The 16,571-nt window shown below is 40.2% G+C and overlaps 1 protein-coding gene across 2 annotated transcripts in view; it reads left to right on the top strand.

Annotated features, from left to right (window-relative positions):
• Positions 1 to 16,571, top strand: part of LOC310965707 (integrin alpha-5-like) — a 55,863-nt gene that overhangs the window by 30,413 nt on the left and 8,879 nt on the right. For both annotated transcript variants that reach the window (XM_083939444.1, XM_083939445.1), the window contains exons 12-20: positions 905 to 1,113; positions 1,859 to 2,050; positions 2,138 to 2,183; positions 2,291 to 2,404; positions 3,834 to 3,889; positions 4,489 to 4,646; positions 7,155 to 7,292; positions 11,819 to 11,886; positions 15,103 to 15,253. In XM_083939444.1, the coding sequence (XP_083795570.1) occupies positions 905 to 1,113; positions 1,859 to 2,050; positions 2,138 to 2,183; positions 2,291 to 2,404; positions 3,834 to 3,889; positions 4,489 to 4,646; positions 7,155 to 7,292; positions 11,819 to 11,886; positions 15,103 to 15,253 (1,132 nt within the window). The remainder of the gene's footprint in view (positions 1 to 904; positions 1,114 to 1,858; positions 2,051 to 2,137; positions 2,184 to 2,290; positions 2,405 to 3,833; positions 3,890 to 4,488; positions 4,647 to 7,154; positions 7,293 to 11,818; positions 11,887 to 15,102; positions 15,254 to 16,571) is intronic.

Raw genomic sequence — 16,571 nt, 5'->3', positions numbered from 1 at the left:
CAACAGAATAAGAACACACATAATTTGGTCTGAAACAACGGAGTCTCTTACCATTCTTTATATCTGTCTGCCGACTTTGACAGAACTTAGGGATGCCGTTTTTGTTGGTGTCTGTGTTAATCACCCTTCTTCTTCACCCTCCAATTTTTGTTTGCCTGTTTTCATGCAAGCTACATGATAGAAACGTCATCAACATGCCGCTCGCTCGCTTTGAATTCTCTGGATAAGGCTCCATTCACACATGGGTTCAATGGGACATTACACTAACTTTGTTCTGGGAACTGCAGGGTAAATTCTGCGTTCTCACCATAGACTATATAAAAAATGGACGTAACTTCTCCATCAGGGTCTGTTCTCCATTCGTCCTTGTCTATGGGTGTCGCCATCTTGACAGGCTTTTACTCCGCCTCATTTCCTCTTACAAAAAAAGTGCATTGATGTGATAGCATATGACATTGGGGGGAGGGAGGTAGGTCCATCTTCCTGACGTACACCTCCGAGGAGAAGTGAGGGCCAGCGGCTAGCTGTCACTCATGAGGCCGTTCCCCTAATTATTAATACATTTTAACCTCCAATAAAATAAAAACTAGCCTGGTACAAAAAAAAATAGAGACATGACCTTAACATACAGACTAAAATGTTTTTTGTACCAGGCCTTAAATAATTAATTTAATTATGCTGTGAAAACGGCCTATTTAACATGGGACCCCCAGGAAATCACTGGCTTGGTTCTTTCACACAGCTCCTTCTGGTAATGTCTAGATAAGTTCATGTTTTCAGTGCATGTGTAAAATGGGCTAAAATCCTGATTGAATATCTTTCTATATGACTGTATCTAAAAGTTCCTCTTCACCTTCTGGCATCATCTCCGTTACTTGTCTCCTGCCAATGCTTGCCTCCCCAGTCTGGATGACCTGGTAGTTGGAGCTCCAATGTTCATGCGTCGAGGGTTCAACGGGCGTCTGGAGGAGCTGGGCAAGGTGTACGTGTACCTCCAGAGAGGCCCTCTGCTGCTGGAGCCGAGCCAGACCCACCTCCTAGGTCCACAGGCCTTCAGTCGCTTTGGCACCTCGCTGGCTCCGTTGGGTGATATGAACCAGGATGGATTCAACGGTAGGTGTCTACATAGACTGTGGGTTAAATGTTTGATGAGAATACACCGATTGCTATTATACTAATTTATTTAACTGTTTTTTAATGAAGGTCTGTTGCACCCCTCAGGTAGATGAGGCTAACCTGTGTCAAAAATGAAAATCAAAATGACTGACAAAAGATCAATTGCCAACTATTTTGAATCTCAAATGTGAAAATAATCCTTAGTTGCAGCCCTAATTGATTGTTTATTCTATAACAAAGTTATGGCTACTTAATGTGGAACTTAAGAGGAAAAGACAAAAATATATTCAGTTTGAAATTATATAAAGCAGAAAAAAGTAAACCTTTACATTGGAGAAGCTGGAACTAGCAAATATTCAGCTTTTTAAAAAAGTGATAAATGACTGGTGAAAATCAGCACTAGTTTAAACAAGCTCATATATTATTCTAAATGTGGAAGACATCTTAGTAACAGCAACTGATTTACTGACAGAGTCTGTGTTTTATTCAATTATGATTCAGCCAAAGTCTAAAGAGTTAAATCACCATAACACAGCACAGAACTTTTGAAGGGCATGGGCGAAAAGGAAAAAAAAAGGGCACATAAAGCATGTCCTTGCCACTGAAGAGGGCACTTTTGCATACGTTTTGGCCCCCATGAGGGCACTTTAGCACACGCGTGCCCCCCCATGCACACCACTCTGTACAAACACATACAGTATGTGTTATACAAACAGAGCTTCTTGTTGCTCTTTACAATCAGATGTGGCCATTGGATGCCCCTATGGAGGAGATGAGCAGCATGGATTGGTTCTCATTTATAATGGTCATGCCGGAGGACTCAAGGACACGCCCACGCAGACGCTCTCTGGCCAATGGGCTTCCAGCCCTTTCCCGGACAGTTTTGGCTTTGCCCTGCGTGGCAACAGAGACTTGGATCAAAACGGCTATCCAGGTACTGCAGAAAAACGTCTGTTAACACTTCATCTTCTACTCTGATTCTACTTCTACTCTTCATTTAAATCACTTTCCTTTGTTGCAGATCTGATTGTTGGTGCTTTTGGGGTTGATAGAGCAGTGCTATACAGGTATGTTAAAGCATGTATGAGTGTAATGAAATGTATACATTGAAAATGTATAGAGCCTTCCTGTTAGGCAGGCCTCTTATTCTTTCATTGTCTGTGTCTTCAATCAGGGCTCGACCAATAGTGAGCGCCAGTGCGTCTCTTACAGTGCAGCCGACCATGTTCCACCAGGAGGAGAAGACTTGTGAGCTCATCACAGGGAATGAAACCATTGCTGTGTCTTGGTATGGACGTCAACTATTTTCCTTTAAAAAGTTCCTCTTAGATCGAAGTAGGAAGATTGACAATGTAACGGAAATATCTCTAATGGTTTAACAAGAAGCTTTACGAGAGTTTAGTAGTTAAAGAGTTCTCGAGGATAACAGAACATGGAAATCCTGCAAATGTTATTCAACACACATCTTAGTTCATTTTCAACTTTCCAAACTCTCCAAACTTTACCTCACAAGGATGTCAAATGACTTCATGTTTGCCAGTTTCCCATCCAAGCTGCTCTACTCACTCAGCAGCCTATTCTTAGATCTAGTGGAAGAAAAGGGAAAATTCACTCTGCTTTCAATCTAAATGAAACTCATTCCACAAGTTCACTTTAACCCTCCTATTAACTGTGGAACATTTTTAGACTGAGGTGAGAGGCATTTGCCAAAGTTGCTGGCATTTTAGTATCTGCCCTTTAGGTTGATACAAGTAAGTCTTGTTTCCCTGTTTATTGGTGTTTTGCTGCCGTGGTAACAACAAGGAAATGAAGGGAGAAGAGAAGAGGAAGTGGGAGGAAGGTGGAGTCGTAGGCCTAATATGGAAAGATGAAATGGTGGAGAGAGTGTTGAGTGCCATTATTAAATACATGGAAATGGATGGAAAAGGGTTGTAACTTTCTAGAAATGAATGAGATATTGTTTGGCATCAATGCCTTTGTACTTCTAGTTGCAGAGCAGCTGGTTTTTGTGTTAAAAGTGCAGTCAAACTAACTCAGTTTAGTTTAGAAGTCAATATTATATTCAAGCGATCTGATCTCATACTGCACACAGTGCGACTTTTCTCCAACAGGACAGAGTGAAGCTGGTTACCTTGGTGACTGCTTATCCAGCAGCTCACTGTGTTTACATTGACTGTTGTCTTGTATATAGACAGAATAGGTTTTGATGAATGATTGAGTGAACAAATTGGCTACTTCACGATAAAAGCCACTCCATGTTTGGCAGTTAAAGTCACCGTGAAATGAAAGTTGGAGCATCTTTAGTGTCTGTACTGGGATGTATTTCCCAATACAGACACTGGGGAATACACAATACAGAGTATTTTAGTGGTTTAAGGTTACAAGTGGGATTTAAATCAAATCCTTTTCATTTAATTGGGCAACTAAAAGTTTAGCATGCTATGGAGCTAAAGAGACCTTTAGCTTCACACCCCCATACTACATTGTTTCCCTGTTAATCCCTCGTGCCTAAAAAGACAATCTGAAAACAGTGGGGAAATGGCAGTGTCTGCCACTATAAATAAAAACTACTATAGAGAAAAAAAAAGGTGAATATAAAGAGTATCGAACATGGGATTTAACTTAATGAAAAGATGACAAATAAAAAAAATAAAAGCATATACAGGAGTAAATACATTTGTATAAGCTCAATGTTATTGTCTGTTTTCAACCTCCAGTGTCAGCATCGCTTTCTGCCTGCTGGCTAATGGGAAGCACCTCCCCTCTCGTCTAGGTGAGGCACACACACACACACACACACACACACACACACACACACACACACACACACACACACACACACACACACACACACACACACACACACACACACACACACACACACACACACACACACACACACACACACACAGATGTTCCCTATTACCTTGCTTTCTCATAGCCACAAGTATTCTGGACTTCACTGTGGTCAATTTGGCAGTTAGGATCCAGATAAAAGGACAAGCATTTAAACACAGGGTAACTTGGTGGGCTCCGGGAATTTAGAAAGATGTGTGTGTGTGTTTATTTTAAGTGCATGGGTGTGTATTGTCTGTGTTCTCTTCATAGTTGTTGTCATGTGGCTTTCTGCGTACTGTACAGGGAACAAAATAGCACATGAAGGCGCTTTACCGTAATAATTTTTGGTAAAATAGTTTACCACTGTATGTGTGTGCATGTGCATGTGGCGATGCATGCATATGTCTGCGCAGATATGTGCTTGTGTGCCGACGCATACATTTACATGCATTTACATGCATTTTTTAGTTTAATAGATGTTCAAACAAAGTACATATTCATTGTTGTGTGGCTTTGTACGTGTATATTTTCAAGGCTTTGTGGTGGAGGTTCAGTTGGACAGTGAGAAACAGAACCAGAAGGAGTCCATCAGGAGGACTCTGTTCCTGGACAGCCAGCAGCCCAGTCTGCTGAAGACCCTCAGCCTCGCCCACGGAAAACACTTGTGCCATGACACTAAGATCTATCTGCGGGTCAGTCACACATGCTACAGCTCAATTTTTCCTTTATTTTCTGTCCATGCTGCCATGTAAAGATGAAAAAGAATATCACAATTTATGAACTTAAAAGTATATTGCACTAAATATTCCTCAGACCAGTCATTCTCAAGACTATACCTTTTTTTTAAATATATTTCACAAATGTTCCAATTCTTAAAGTGTAATTCCAGCGTATATGGATTCCATAGTCTTTTTCAGCATGAATATACATCAAATTAGCCATTGAGACAGGTTTTTTTCATTGACCTATTAACAGAGAAATCCAGGACAGTCGCTGACAGCCAGACATGGCTAACACTGACTAGCTCGGACGGAGCGGTGAACCATCTAAAACAGCTTTTGTTAACCACTTATATTGCTAACGTAGCAGGTGAACCCGGAGTTTTGATCTGGAGTTCAGTTCAATACTTTCCTCCTTGAACCGAACCCCAGTGCATTCGGTAATCTTGTTTGGGCTGCTTGTCAATGAACAGAGCCTTCTGCTAAAGCTTGTAGCTTTGTAAAACAGTTTTTTTTAATAAACCCCAGGTTTGCCTGTTATGTTGTTGGTGCTTCGTTTTATGTGAAGGGACTGTTATTATATTACTGCAGAGGTTTGGTGCTATTTTGAGCAGTATTAGTGGTTAAAAAAGCCATTTCGGATGGTTTAGTGCTCCTTCCTGAGCTACTCAGTGTTAGCCATGTCTGTCTGTTAAGGACTGTCCGGGATTTCTCTGTTAATAGATCTGTTAATGATCAACGAAAAAAACTGTCGCTAGACAGTTTGTGTAGAAATGGATCAATCCCTCTGTGTTATAGTGAAGAGCTATAATTACAGGACTTTCTTTTAGATTACTGCTGTGGTCAGGAAATCTGCCCTAAACTCTCTGAGGAACATGCCAATGCCATGATTTCTCTTTGCGTCTTCAATCTCACTCTCTGGCAGGTTGCAGACACAGTTGTAGAATCACATTATAGCGCTCACCGTCACTGGGTAACGCTTTGCATTTCCTAGCTGGTGTGAATCCTTATCTTCATGTTTATGTACTATAGCCAGTGTTTTAACCATATGTCGGAATAAAAATGGACGTAGCCTGTCTGTCGAGGTTTGTTCTGTCAGCTTGATCCAATCGTACTCGCCTATGGGAGTCACCATCTTGTCAGACTTTGCTCCTCCTAATTTCCTCTTACCAAAAAAGGGAATGTATTGTAATGTTGGGGGGAGGGAGATACGTCCATCTGTCTGGCGTATACCTCCGAGGAGAAGTGAGGGCCAGCGGCTAGCTGTCACTCAAGAGGCTGCGCCCCTAATTATTAATAAACTTTAACCTCCAATAAAATGAAAACAAGCTTGTTACAAAAAAAAATCCGACCCCCTCAGTGTTGTCATGGAGATATGAACTAAACATACACAGTTATTTGCCTTAAATAGGTTTAATTGTGCTGTGAAAACGGCCTGTGTAACATGGGATTCAATGACAAATTGCTCTATTGTGCAGTTTTTGGCACTTCCTGATTGGATCATCCAGGAAGTTGCTGTGGTGGGGGCTTGATATTAACAAATCTCCCCTTTGCTGTCTCGGCCTTCCTTTCTAGAAAAATAATCTGAGCTTTGCTGTATGAGCCTCAGAATCGAGGTGGACTCATGCACTCGCAGTATTTGTGCTGATGACTCTTCTGTTCTCCTTGATCAAATATAAATAAACTCCTTTAGCATAAGACATCCAGGACTCTAGACAGATGGCTTAATTGATGTATATTCATGCCGAAAAAGACCTACGGAATGCAAATACGCCGGAATTACACTTTAATGTTGGCCCTCAGGAATCAGAGCCCCGCTGGTTTTTCTTTGAGCCATCAAATCAGAGCAAATGTTGCACCTGCAGCACCAGGTGAATGTCATTAAATTGCATTAAGGGTAAAGTCATTTCCTAATAAACAGGGTTTGAAGTTGCTGTTTGAAGTGTTATTTAAGAGGAAACTACAGTACCAATCTTCTCATCACTCAGTGGTGACCTGATCAAAGTGAAGTGCAGATGTTTATTGTAAGGACATAATGATCAGAGCACTTTGCTCTTTGACAGGTTAAGAGATGGTTTGAGTAGACCTGTCAGTCAACACGTATCTGTACACCGTTTCTTTCTTTTACTCCTTCTTTGAAGGGACTACATGATTGTGGCTACAGAGTTCATGTCACTCCTTAGAGAAACTTCCAACAGACTAAATCCTACATTGAGGCCAGTAGTTGCTGTAACATCTGCTTTTGATTTATTTTTTTTGTGCATTTCTTAGGAACAGGGTTTCACAAAAGGTTTGAAATCCCCGCCCTGATGACACATTCCTAACTGTCTAACCACTTTTGCCCCTCGTCGGAAGTGTCAGCCTGTTTCACAACATTTAGGACAGACATGAATACACCAGACAAAGCTTATTAATTCTCAGAGATGACAGACAGCACATGGATCAGTGTCATTCACATAGTTGCATCTTTCTCTGTTACAGGGCGAGGAGGAGTTTCGGGACAAACTCTCTCCCATTTTCATCAGCCTTAACTTCAGTCTGGATCCTCATGCCCCAGTAGATCAGCATGGCCTCAGACCAGTCCTGAACTTTGACACAGAACAACACATAGAGCAGAAGGTATGTTTATTAACTCATAATACAAAAAAAGAACTTTAAGCCCACTTCAGTAGTGGTAATGGACATATGCACCTAAATATGTATTACTTCCCACCATTACTGGTATTTCTTTACGCTCTGTTCACAGTGACACGTTTTTATCACCTGCTCTAACTGTGAAACTGTTGTGTTACTATGATGTGAGATATCGTGTCAGTAATCTTGGCTGTTGATTAGGGCTGGACGATATGGCCAAAATCTTCTATCCAAATATAGGTAATTTCATAAATAAATAGTTTATTTTTTACAATAGCCTATTTTTATATACTCCTTTGTTAATGAAATACTTGACAAATGAAAAGTACTGTTAGAATTTTCTCGTTTTATTAAAAACTTTAGTGCAAAATAAACGTAACAAGGATTCAAATTTAAAGTTTCATCAAGATGACATAAATATTATAATATATATATATATATATATATATATATATATATATATATATATATATATATATATATATATAATAGCACATGTATATATATATATATATATATATATATATATATATATATATATATATATAATAACACTTACATCATGATATAAACAATAGACATTTTAACATTGTTTTAACCATAACCTAGGTCTACATAACTAACCCTAACCCTACTGTATGTATCACCATATCACCCAGCCCTAGTTAGAGTTAGGGTTTGATGATATTGCTTATTTCATTCCTTCTTACATGTTTGAAAAAAAATCACTTTAAAGATACTATTAAATGTGTTAAATTCAAAAGTTCAAGGTAATTTACGCGAGTTCAATATCACCTGTAGGTAAAACCAATTTCATGTATTGCTATCTTTGTATTTTTACCCTTTTATTAAAATTATACCTGTGTTTGTTTTTTTTTAGAATTTACAACGCATTCTGGGCAAAAGTGATGTGAGAAATATTCTGGATGGAAATCCACAAAGCACTGTTATAAAAGTGCAGAGTTTTAAGCTCTCTCTGCATATTGCCTTACCACTACAAACATCTAGATACCACTTACATGGCTCTATGCCTCGCCTGTTATGAACCAAACAGATGATTGATCACCACGATGATGACCAGAGGAGAGAGAGCATAACAGATGATGAACAAAACTTTATCAAACTATCTAAACTAGTGTCCACATGGTGTTTACATACACAGTGGTTCTCTGTTCTACTTTAACTTCACCCTCCATACCACAGCTCATCTCGCTGTTTACATTTTGCATGCAGGACATTTATTTGAATGGCAAGGACAGAGGTTACAAGCCACCATTTTAAAACATCAAATGGCCCCTCTATAGTGCCGAACCCCATATGGTTAGAAGTTCAGGGTCAGCCCTGGTGGAGCAGGAGCTCATTACTGCGCTCAGGTCTCCATTGGTAGAGCTTTTTGTTTGCTATATGAGGAGTTAGAAGGTTTATGGAGGACTGGCGAGTCATGGCTCTGCAAAAACACAGAAGGAGGACCATCAGGTCTATTTGGTCGGGGCGGCGCTCAGCTCTCACACATCTGGTTGTGGTTTGTTTATATATATTGCTAGTGGTCTGCTCCACCAGGCCAGAGCCAGAGCCTGAAAACGTGCACATGTTTATGTGAGTAATATAAGGTAAAATGAGTGTGATGTGGACATATGAGTTTCTTGTTTTTAACAGAATACACCAACCTTTCAGCCAAGAAATCTTAAAGGCAACACTGTGAATTGCATCTGTTGTTTTCTCCCTTCTATTAATGTGAAAGGACTCAAGTGAGAAGAACATCACCCATGTTCCCAGTAGACTTTGGGCCTGATGCTTAATACTAACACTTCAGCTTACATTGTGCAGAGCGACACTATAGGCTCTTTAGCATACACTAGTTTAGCATGTACTTTCTGCTCTTTCCCTCCAGTTGTATGCATGCATTTAATGAGTGGATTTGAATTTTTTCGGGCCCCTTAGCCCAAAACCCCTTGGTTTTGCACGTTCACATGTAGCAGTAGGGTGTCTCAATTCTCTCTGGCATCGAGGGATAGGGCTAAGGGGGGAGAAGGCTAGTTTGCCCTCCAAACTGAGATTTTCCAGACCAACAATCCAAATGGAGGGCTAGGAGATATTATTCATTATTATTTAGAATCCAGAGAAACTAATAACACACATGCATTAGTTAGCATGTTGTGTAGCCAGGCAAACTACAAAACTTTTTTGCAGTTGATTCTACATACCATAAATTGGTCCACCAGCAATCCTAGGCTTTAAAGACATTTTCGTTTTCTGAAAGTCTTCTCTTGCAGACAAGCACAAGAGGATGCCGATAGCCCACGCAAGCCAAAACAGCTGAGGACGGCACGTTGAATCTCCGGCAAAAACATGTCGCGTCTGCTTATGTAAAGCCTTACGTAATGATGTAACGCGTTTGAAGGGGTGTCCCATTTCCTAGGGGTAGATTTTCATCCCCTACCCCTTGTAACTCTGTTTCAACAAGTGGTATTTGAGACTCAATGTACTCTGGTGGTGACTCAGTTGACATGGACAGTAAATGCAGATAACTTTGGTCTTGTCCAGAGAACAGTCCGGCAGACCTTTGAAGCTGAACATGCCATTCAAAAGATGCTCTTTATTCATTTCTGCTCAAGGAGGTTTGTTCATCCACAATGTTACTGCTGCATCACTTCCGGATTTCCTAAACTACAGTCTGGGCCCAGGGCGATGGTTTTGCTGCTATGAAGCTGTTAAATGTTTTATTTTGTGAGGTGTGTGGTCATAGTGCAACAGAACTCAATTGTGACCACACCTACAGTTGACATTATTCACACTATTAGTCACATTTGTAAACTTAAATGATGACTTCTCTGGAATATATTACTCTTTTCCCAAGTGTCCCGAGGGTTCTCTCCATGAATGTAGTTGAATGTAGGGAGTATTCTAATATCTTGCTGTCAGATTATTCTTATAGTGCTCCACTGCGACTGCTGTTTTAAACACGGTGAACGTGAGGATAACATTGTTAATTTAAACAAAACTATGAAAAAAGATAGTGGTTGGGGTTGAAACAAGTGCGTTTCTAAATACAGTGACACACTGGACATGCCGGACATGAACGGGACACAAACCGCGGTCTCCTGTTTTATTTTGACCATCTACCACCACCCTGACTTCCTCACTACACAGACTTCCTAATCTTACTTCTGGAGCATTTGCTCTGAGCATTTAATTATGCAGAAGATGGGTTTACAGGTGAAAGCTTGGTGGTTTAAAAACAGACTTTCAAGGTGCCTTGTGCATCTGTAGCAAATGCAGGGGGCTGTGACATCTGACAATTTGATTTGTTGAGCAGATCCAAATCACAGGACGGATGCACACATTATTTATCACTTTTGTTATCATAATAGGGCACAGCCTCGGCTCTGTGCTCTCTGAGTGCCTCTTCTAGTTTCCATCGAAAAAGCCCAGCAGTCGCTGATCATGTGCCATAGTCAGCGATCTACAGGTATGATTTTGATGCCTGTGTTTTCATCATTATGTATCTGGAAGTTGACCAACGGGCCAACAGTGGGGTGTGTTCCTTTAAGAGCTGAAGGGAAACATGGATCACAAACGTATGGGAAGATGAAGAGATGAAAGTGAAAAATTAGATGAAGAGTGATTAGAGGTTAGGGAAGATAAGTAGAGAGTCATCACTTGCTCTAAGTAAGCCTGTAACAGAGTGTGTGTGCTCCTGTCTGTTTGGCATTAAATGATCAATAGACTCTTGGGTCCTGAGTGGATGTAACAACAGGGACTTGAATGAGGAATCTCCACAGAGACACTGTTAACCATTGCCAGGCTAGCTCTCTGCTCTCTTTGCCGCCTGTAGCATTCTTTTTAGATATAATGTTTCCCATATGTTGGAGAGATGAAGCTATGGCAACAATGACGCATGGAGCTACATGAGAGAAATGGTGGAGACAGAAAAGGAGAATAAAGCAAGAAGCTGATGGGACAGTGGAGATGAGGATGCCGCCAAATCAAATTACATTTATCTTTCACTGTGGTTTTTACCAAGTCTTCTGTCACGAAAAGAGCAGATTAAGCCCTATTCTCTGCTAAATGTGAGGTTTTCAGTCTTTGTGATTGAGGCTTTTCCGCAAAAATGTAATACTTGTTTAGACCGAATTCATCATCCTTTCATTGTCCTAAACCTTCACCATGTTTTCTCTATTCTTTGTTTCTTCATTCCCACATGTAAAGCATGTATTACTTTCATCCTGCAAATATGAAAGGATTCAGCTTTCACACAACTTCTTGACATCTGGTTGTTTTCTGCATAATATGGAGGAGATGTATAGTCTATATCCTCTCTTATCCTTTCATTAAATCATGACTCTAGTGTTCTAGCTTCTGAAAACATCCTATTCCTCAAAAGCTTTTCTCTCTCCATACGTTTGGACTTTGTTCCCCGGATACCACTCTCTTTCACCCATCATAATCATCCCTCGCTCGTCCCTCTTCCATCTTTCCTCCATTTATCGCTATCCCTCTTTCTTTCCCAGGCCCAGATTCAACTCGATTGTGGAGAGGACAACATCTGCGTCCCTGACCTCAAGCTGGCTGTTTATGGGTGAGAGGAAATCACGGTTCTTTTACTTTACCAGATTCAAACAAACAACAAAACATAATAGCATAATATGTTCACACAAGGGAACAAAAGAATAAAAAATCAAGATGGGACACATTGTACAGGTGTGAAGTATTTTCCCTAATTTTTCTCAAATCATATCCTCAATGTAAGTCAACATAGAACTGCAGGTTTCTCCTGTAACAAACTTGTGCTTTGTGGTCACCAGCATTAATCATTTCACTCAGGAGAGACTTTATTTCAAAGTGTAATCAAGTTTAGAAATGTACAAGTCTTTTAGAGCCCACTCGATGTCATTAAATGTTTAGGGGGGTAGAGTTGTTGCCATGAGCATGAGCAACAGGAATAAAGTATAAGAATGTAGGGACATGCCTGAAGATCTGAAGTCTGTGATATGGAGCAGAAATTTTGATGTTATAAGTAAAAATTGGGCGCTGGAAGTGATGAGAACTGGAGGTGAATGTGGAGAAGAGTCACAACGATTTTACACTGAAATGACAACCGACAGCAGCAGAGGGGAGAACCATTTCGCAGTTCCACAGCGATTTTGGTTGGATGGATTACCTGCAGGGGTGAATGCTTATGGTCATCTGATTAAGTTGTAAAAGAGTCAGAGAGAGAGAGAGAGAGAGAGGTAATGAGAAGCAAAGAAGTCCTTCTGAGTGAACTTTCACTAACCCTCATTTCAAATCATGTTTTGACAGCTCAAAATACTACCATACCCATGAGCCTCAGCCAACATCTCTATGAAGAAGAAGCCAGTAAGTGGCACAGATCAGAGCGGTGGCAAATTCAAGGCACTTTGTGTGCACATCAGAAAAAAACATGGCACCATGTTTGCTAAACTCATCCAAAATTGATTTAAACAGCAGATGGTGTCATCTTATATGCGAATGTTAGCAGCACTTGTAACAAATCTCTGAGCTCACTGAGTGTCATGTACACATTTTACTTTTTCAAAGAAACAGATATTCTCTAACACAGTTGTTAATCTTATGGAGTGACAATCCAAATATGAGGGATGCCTTAAATAGCTGATGAAAATAAACTGTGTGGTTTTCTCATGTTGTCTCTGATGATTACTGTAGAATAATGCCTTTATTTGACAGCCACAGTTAAAGAGACATGGGGAGTAACAAAGATTTCCAGGTCACCACAGTTATCCATGGTTTTAAAGGTCTCATAAGTATCCCAATATACACAATGAAAACATTCACACCACAGTTCATTATTTTCTTAGGACAGCTCTTATATAGATGAAGGAAGGCTGGGTGTAAGGCTGTGGAGTCAGTATAAGATCACCATGTGGCTTAACGACTAGCAGTAGTGCTATGATGTGTCCCAGGTCAGATCACTTATAACGTGTCCTCATTCACCTTCTACATGTACCTTATAGAAATTCATATTTCATTAGATATCATATTATTTGTTGTGCATACGTTTCCACAACATATATGAACCCTTTGATGAGAAAATGTTGCACATTTCTACGGACAGTTCCATTTTATTCCACTGATCATTACGACTTGCACAACAACATTATGCAGGCTTAAAAATATAAAAAGTCTGTTTTTCAAATGTTTTTTTAGGAAGTAAATGCAATCAAACATATTTTTTAAGCCTCAAGGATACACACTGCCTTTTAATAAGGAAAAACTTGAAGCCTAAGTATTGTTGCCTTGGTTGTCTATAAGCAGTGAGTGACTGGTGAAAGATAGTGAAAGAAAATAAGCATAGGAATGAAATTCACAGGAATAAACACGATTCATTGACTCAGAGCCTTTAAGACAAAGACGATGAGACATAGTTTACAGCTCCTAACCTACGCTGGAGAACAGATATAGAGGAAAGATTCCCATGTGTTTGTTAATAATCATGTATCTTGTTTGTGTATGGACATCAGCCAAATATGTGGAAATCCCTCAGTCTGTTCACAAAGCCAACACACTTGCTCCTCTCAGCCAGCTCTGTTATGATGAGTGTTTTGCATTACATGGCCATGTGATTTCTCTTTGCTGCAGACATACAATCGGTGCAACAAATGTCTCCCATGGAAATCAAAGATCTGCATTTGTCATTGCCACGGGACCCAACAGGAATGATTCAGCACTGTGACAAAACTAAAACTGAATCTCCCTTCTCCCAGAGAGTGGGATGTTTAACATTCACAACATGGTCACTGGTGTTTGAGTTCTATCCTCTGGCTTCAATTATGCTTTATGAGCATTGTGATGGACTTTTGCATTTTCCCAACATTTGAAACTGAGTGTTGTTAAGATCTCAACCATACGCTGCAGAGCTCTGTCTGTTCTTAGCATTTTCTGAGTGTTGGTGTTTGGGTATCCGTGTTGCTTCCTCTTAACTTGCCCGGGCCTAATTAAAGTCATCTGGTGGTTGTCTTAGCGAGGGGTCACTGCGTTCAGACCCTCTGAAGACGGGGGGAGGGTAGGAGGAAATGGGGAATGAAAGAAGAACCCTGATTCCCAGACTCCTTTCTCCTCTTTCTGCTCAATAGAAACATGAATTTACTTGCACAAAGTGAAGCTGTGGGGGAGGGCTGGAGTTGGAGAGTGTCAAGGGGATTTTTCACTACACTGAAACTGTGTTTGCACACAGGGGGCATCACTATGAACATATGGAGTAAGGTGGGGGTGGGTTTCCTGAGACAAATCACAGTGATCAGATTTGGGTCATTTCCCAGGTCAGTTGTGAACAGATATGCAGGAGAAAATGGCCTTTGGGGACCGTCTTAAACAGAGATGCATTGTGTGGAAAGACTCCATGTCCCTGCTTTTCATTAACTTTTACAATTGCTTCTTGGACATTTTGGTCATGCCCTGCACCAAGTCACTTCAAATGAGCACAGCATTCTGCTAGTCTGTTTCCAGTCATTTTGATTGCAGTAGATACAACTGGCCCTTTCAACGCTCAAAGTTCTGTATTTGTCATGTGCACAACAACAATTACGTAAGTATTCACTGGCACTGAAAATCTTAGGCCTCAGGCCCCCTCCAACAATGCTCATTAAATAACTATAGAATAAATCACGCAAATACAGGCAAAATCTGAATCTAAGAAAAAAACATACCACTTTTTCTTTTTCAATTTTTTTGGTTTTATGGTCCTTGATTTGACTGTTTTGTCTCAGTATCAGTAACGAATCTTGTTGTGGTTGTGCTTGTGGTCCTCCTCTCTCAGTGACCGAGGTGAGGTTTACCTGGGTGATGAGAACTCTTTGAGCCTGACGTTCAACGCTAGGAATGAGGGAGAAGGGGGGGCATACGAGGCAGAGCTCTACGTGGTGCTTCCCCCAGAGGCCGACTACAGCGGGATAGCACGCAACAATGTGGTGAGGCACACAACTATATACTATATAACATTTGAGCCTAAACTGTACCAGTAATTACTCTTATTTTTTTATTCCAGAAATAATATTATTATGTATAACAATGTATAGTACGGAAGCCCTATACGCTCATACATAACACATACATTTTCTTTCCTCTTTAAATAGTCCAAAACATGTTTATGAAGAAACAACTTCCTTTATGTTGTACTCATAACAGAAAGTACTGTATATCTTTGCATTAATTAGTCCGAATAAAATCAAACCTCAGGCTCTGTGCAAAATTTGGGATGAATCGGAAATTACTTGGCGCTGTTACACAAAATTGAAAAATACACAAATATGTGAAAAATATTCCAAACCTACTTTTGTGAACTCGTCTTAGGCTAAGAGTCTGATCAGCACAAAAGTTTGCAAACATAATCTTTCTAACGCTACGATTAAAAGTTATCAACAGATTTTTTCATAATCCAAACAATATGAAAGTTATAGAGGAAAGACTTGGTGCACTGTAGTCACAACAGGGAGTGGTGCCTTACTTTGAAGTAGTTTCTTTGATTATCACACAACTTGGAAAAGTTATTTCCCGAGACGTACTGAAGGTCTGTGCATAATCTGACATCAATCGGCCACAAGCTGGGGCTGTTATGCAAAACGGAGTAATGCATGCATTATGCGAACAAATGCAATATCTACTAACTCAAATACCTACACTTTCTTTTTCAAACTACAATCTGTGCCTCGTTCAAGCTGTGACTTGCGTCGGGCCCATGGACCTGCAGGTCTGAATTGCAGAGCCTCTGCGGGACGCCAGGTCGGAGTTGCACGAGGGACTTGGACCCTACTTGCAGGTCTAGTTACAGATGATGTTCACATTAGTGTGTGTCATCTAAGAAGAAAGTTAGTAAGGCCTCAGCTTTATCAGAGGTGTGAGTGAGCCTGATTCAATTCAATTCAATTCAATTCAATTCAACTTTATTTATAGTGCCAAATCATAACAAAAGTTATCTCAGGACACTTTACAGAGTAGGTATAGACCACACTCTGTGACCTATTTATGATTTACATAGACCCAACAATTCCTCCTGATGTCCTCATTAACTACATCGGTTTCAACATAAATACCAGTACAGGGAGGAATTTTACCATGTGCACATATAGTAAACATGCAGATTAAAGTTTTTACAATTTCATGACAGTAAACAACCAACTGAAATCATCTGTCAGTGTTGTCTATAGTGTTCTTCCAGATATGAGAAGTCTTTATAAGGCATGACATATCAGGTGTGATAGAAATCTCAGGCCTATCACGTTTATCTCA

The sequence above is a fragment of the Echiichthys vipera genome, assembly GCF_963691815.1.
Source record: "Echiichthys vipera genome assembly, chromosome: X".
NCBI lineage: Eukaryota > Metazoa > Chordata > Actinopteri > Perciformes > Trachinidae > Echiichthys > Echiichthys vipera.
This window is presented reverse-complemented; position numbering and strand designations above follow the sequence as displayed.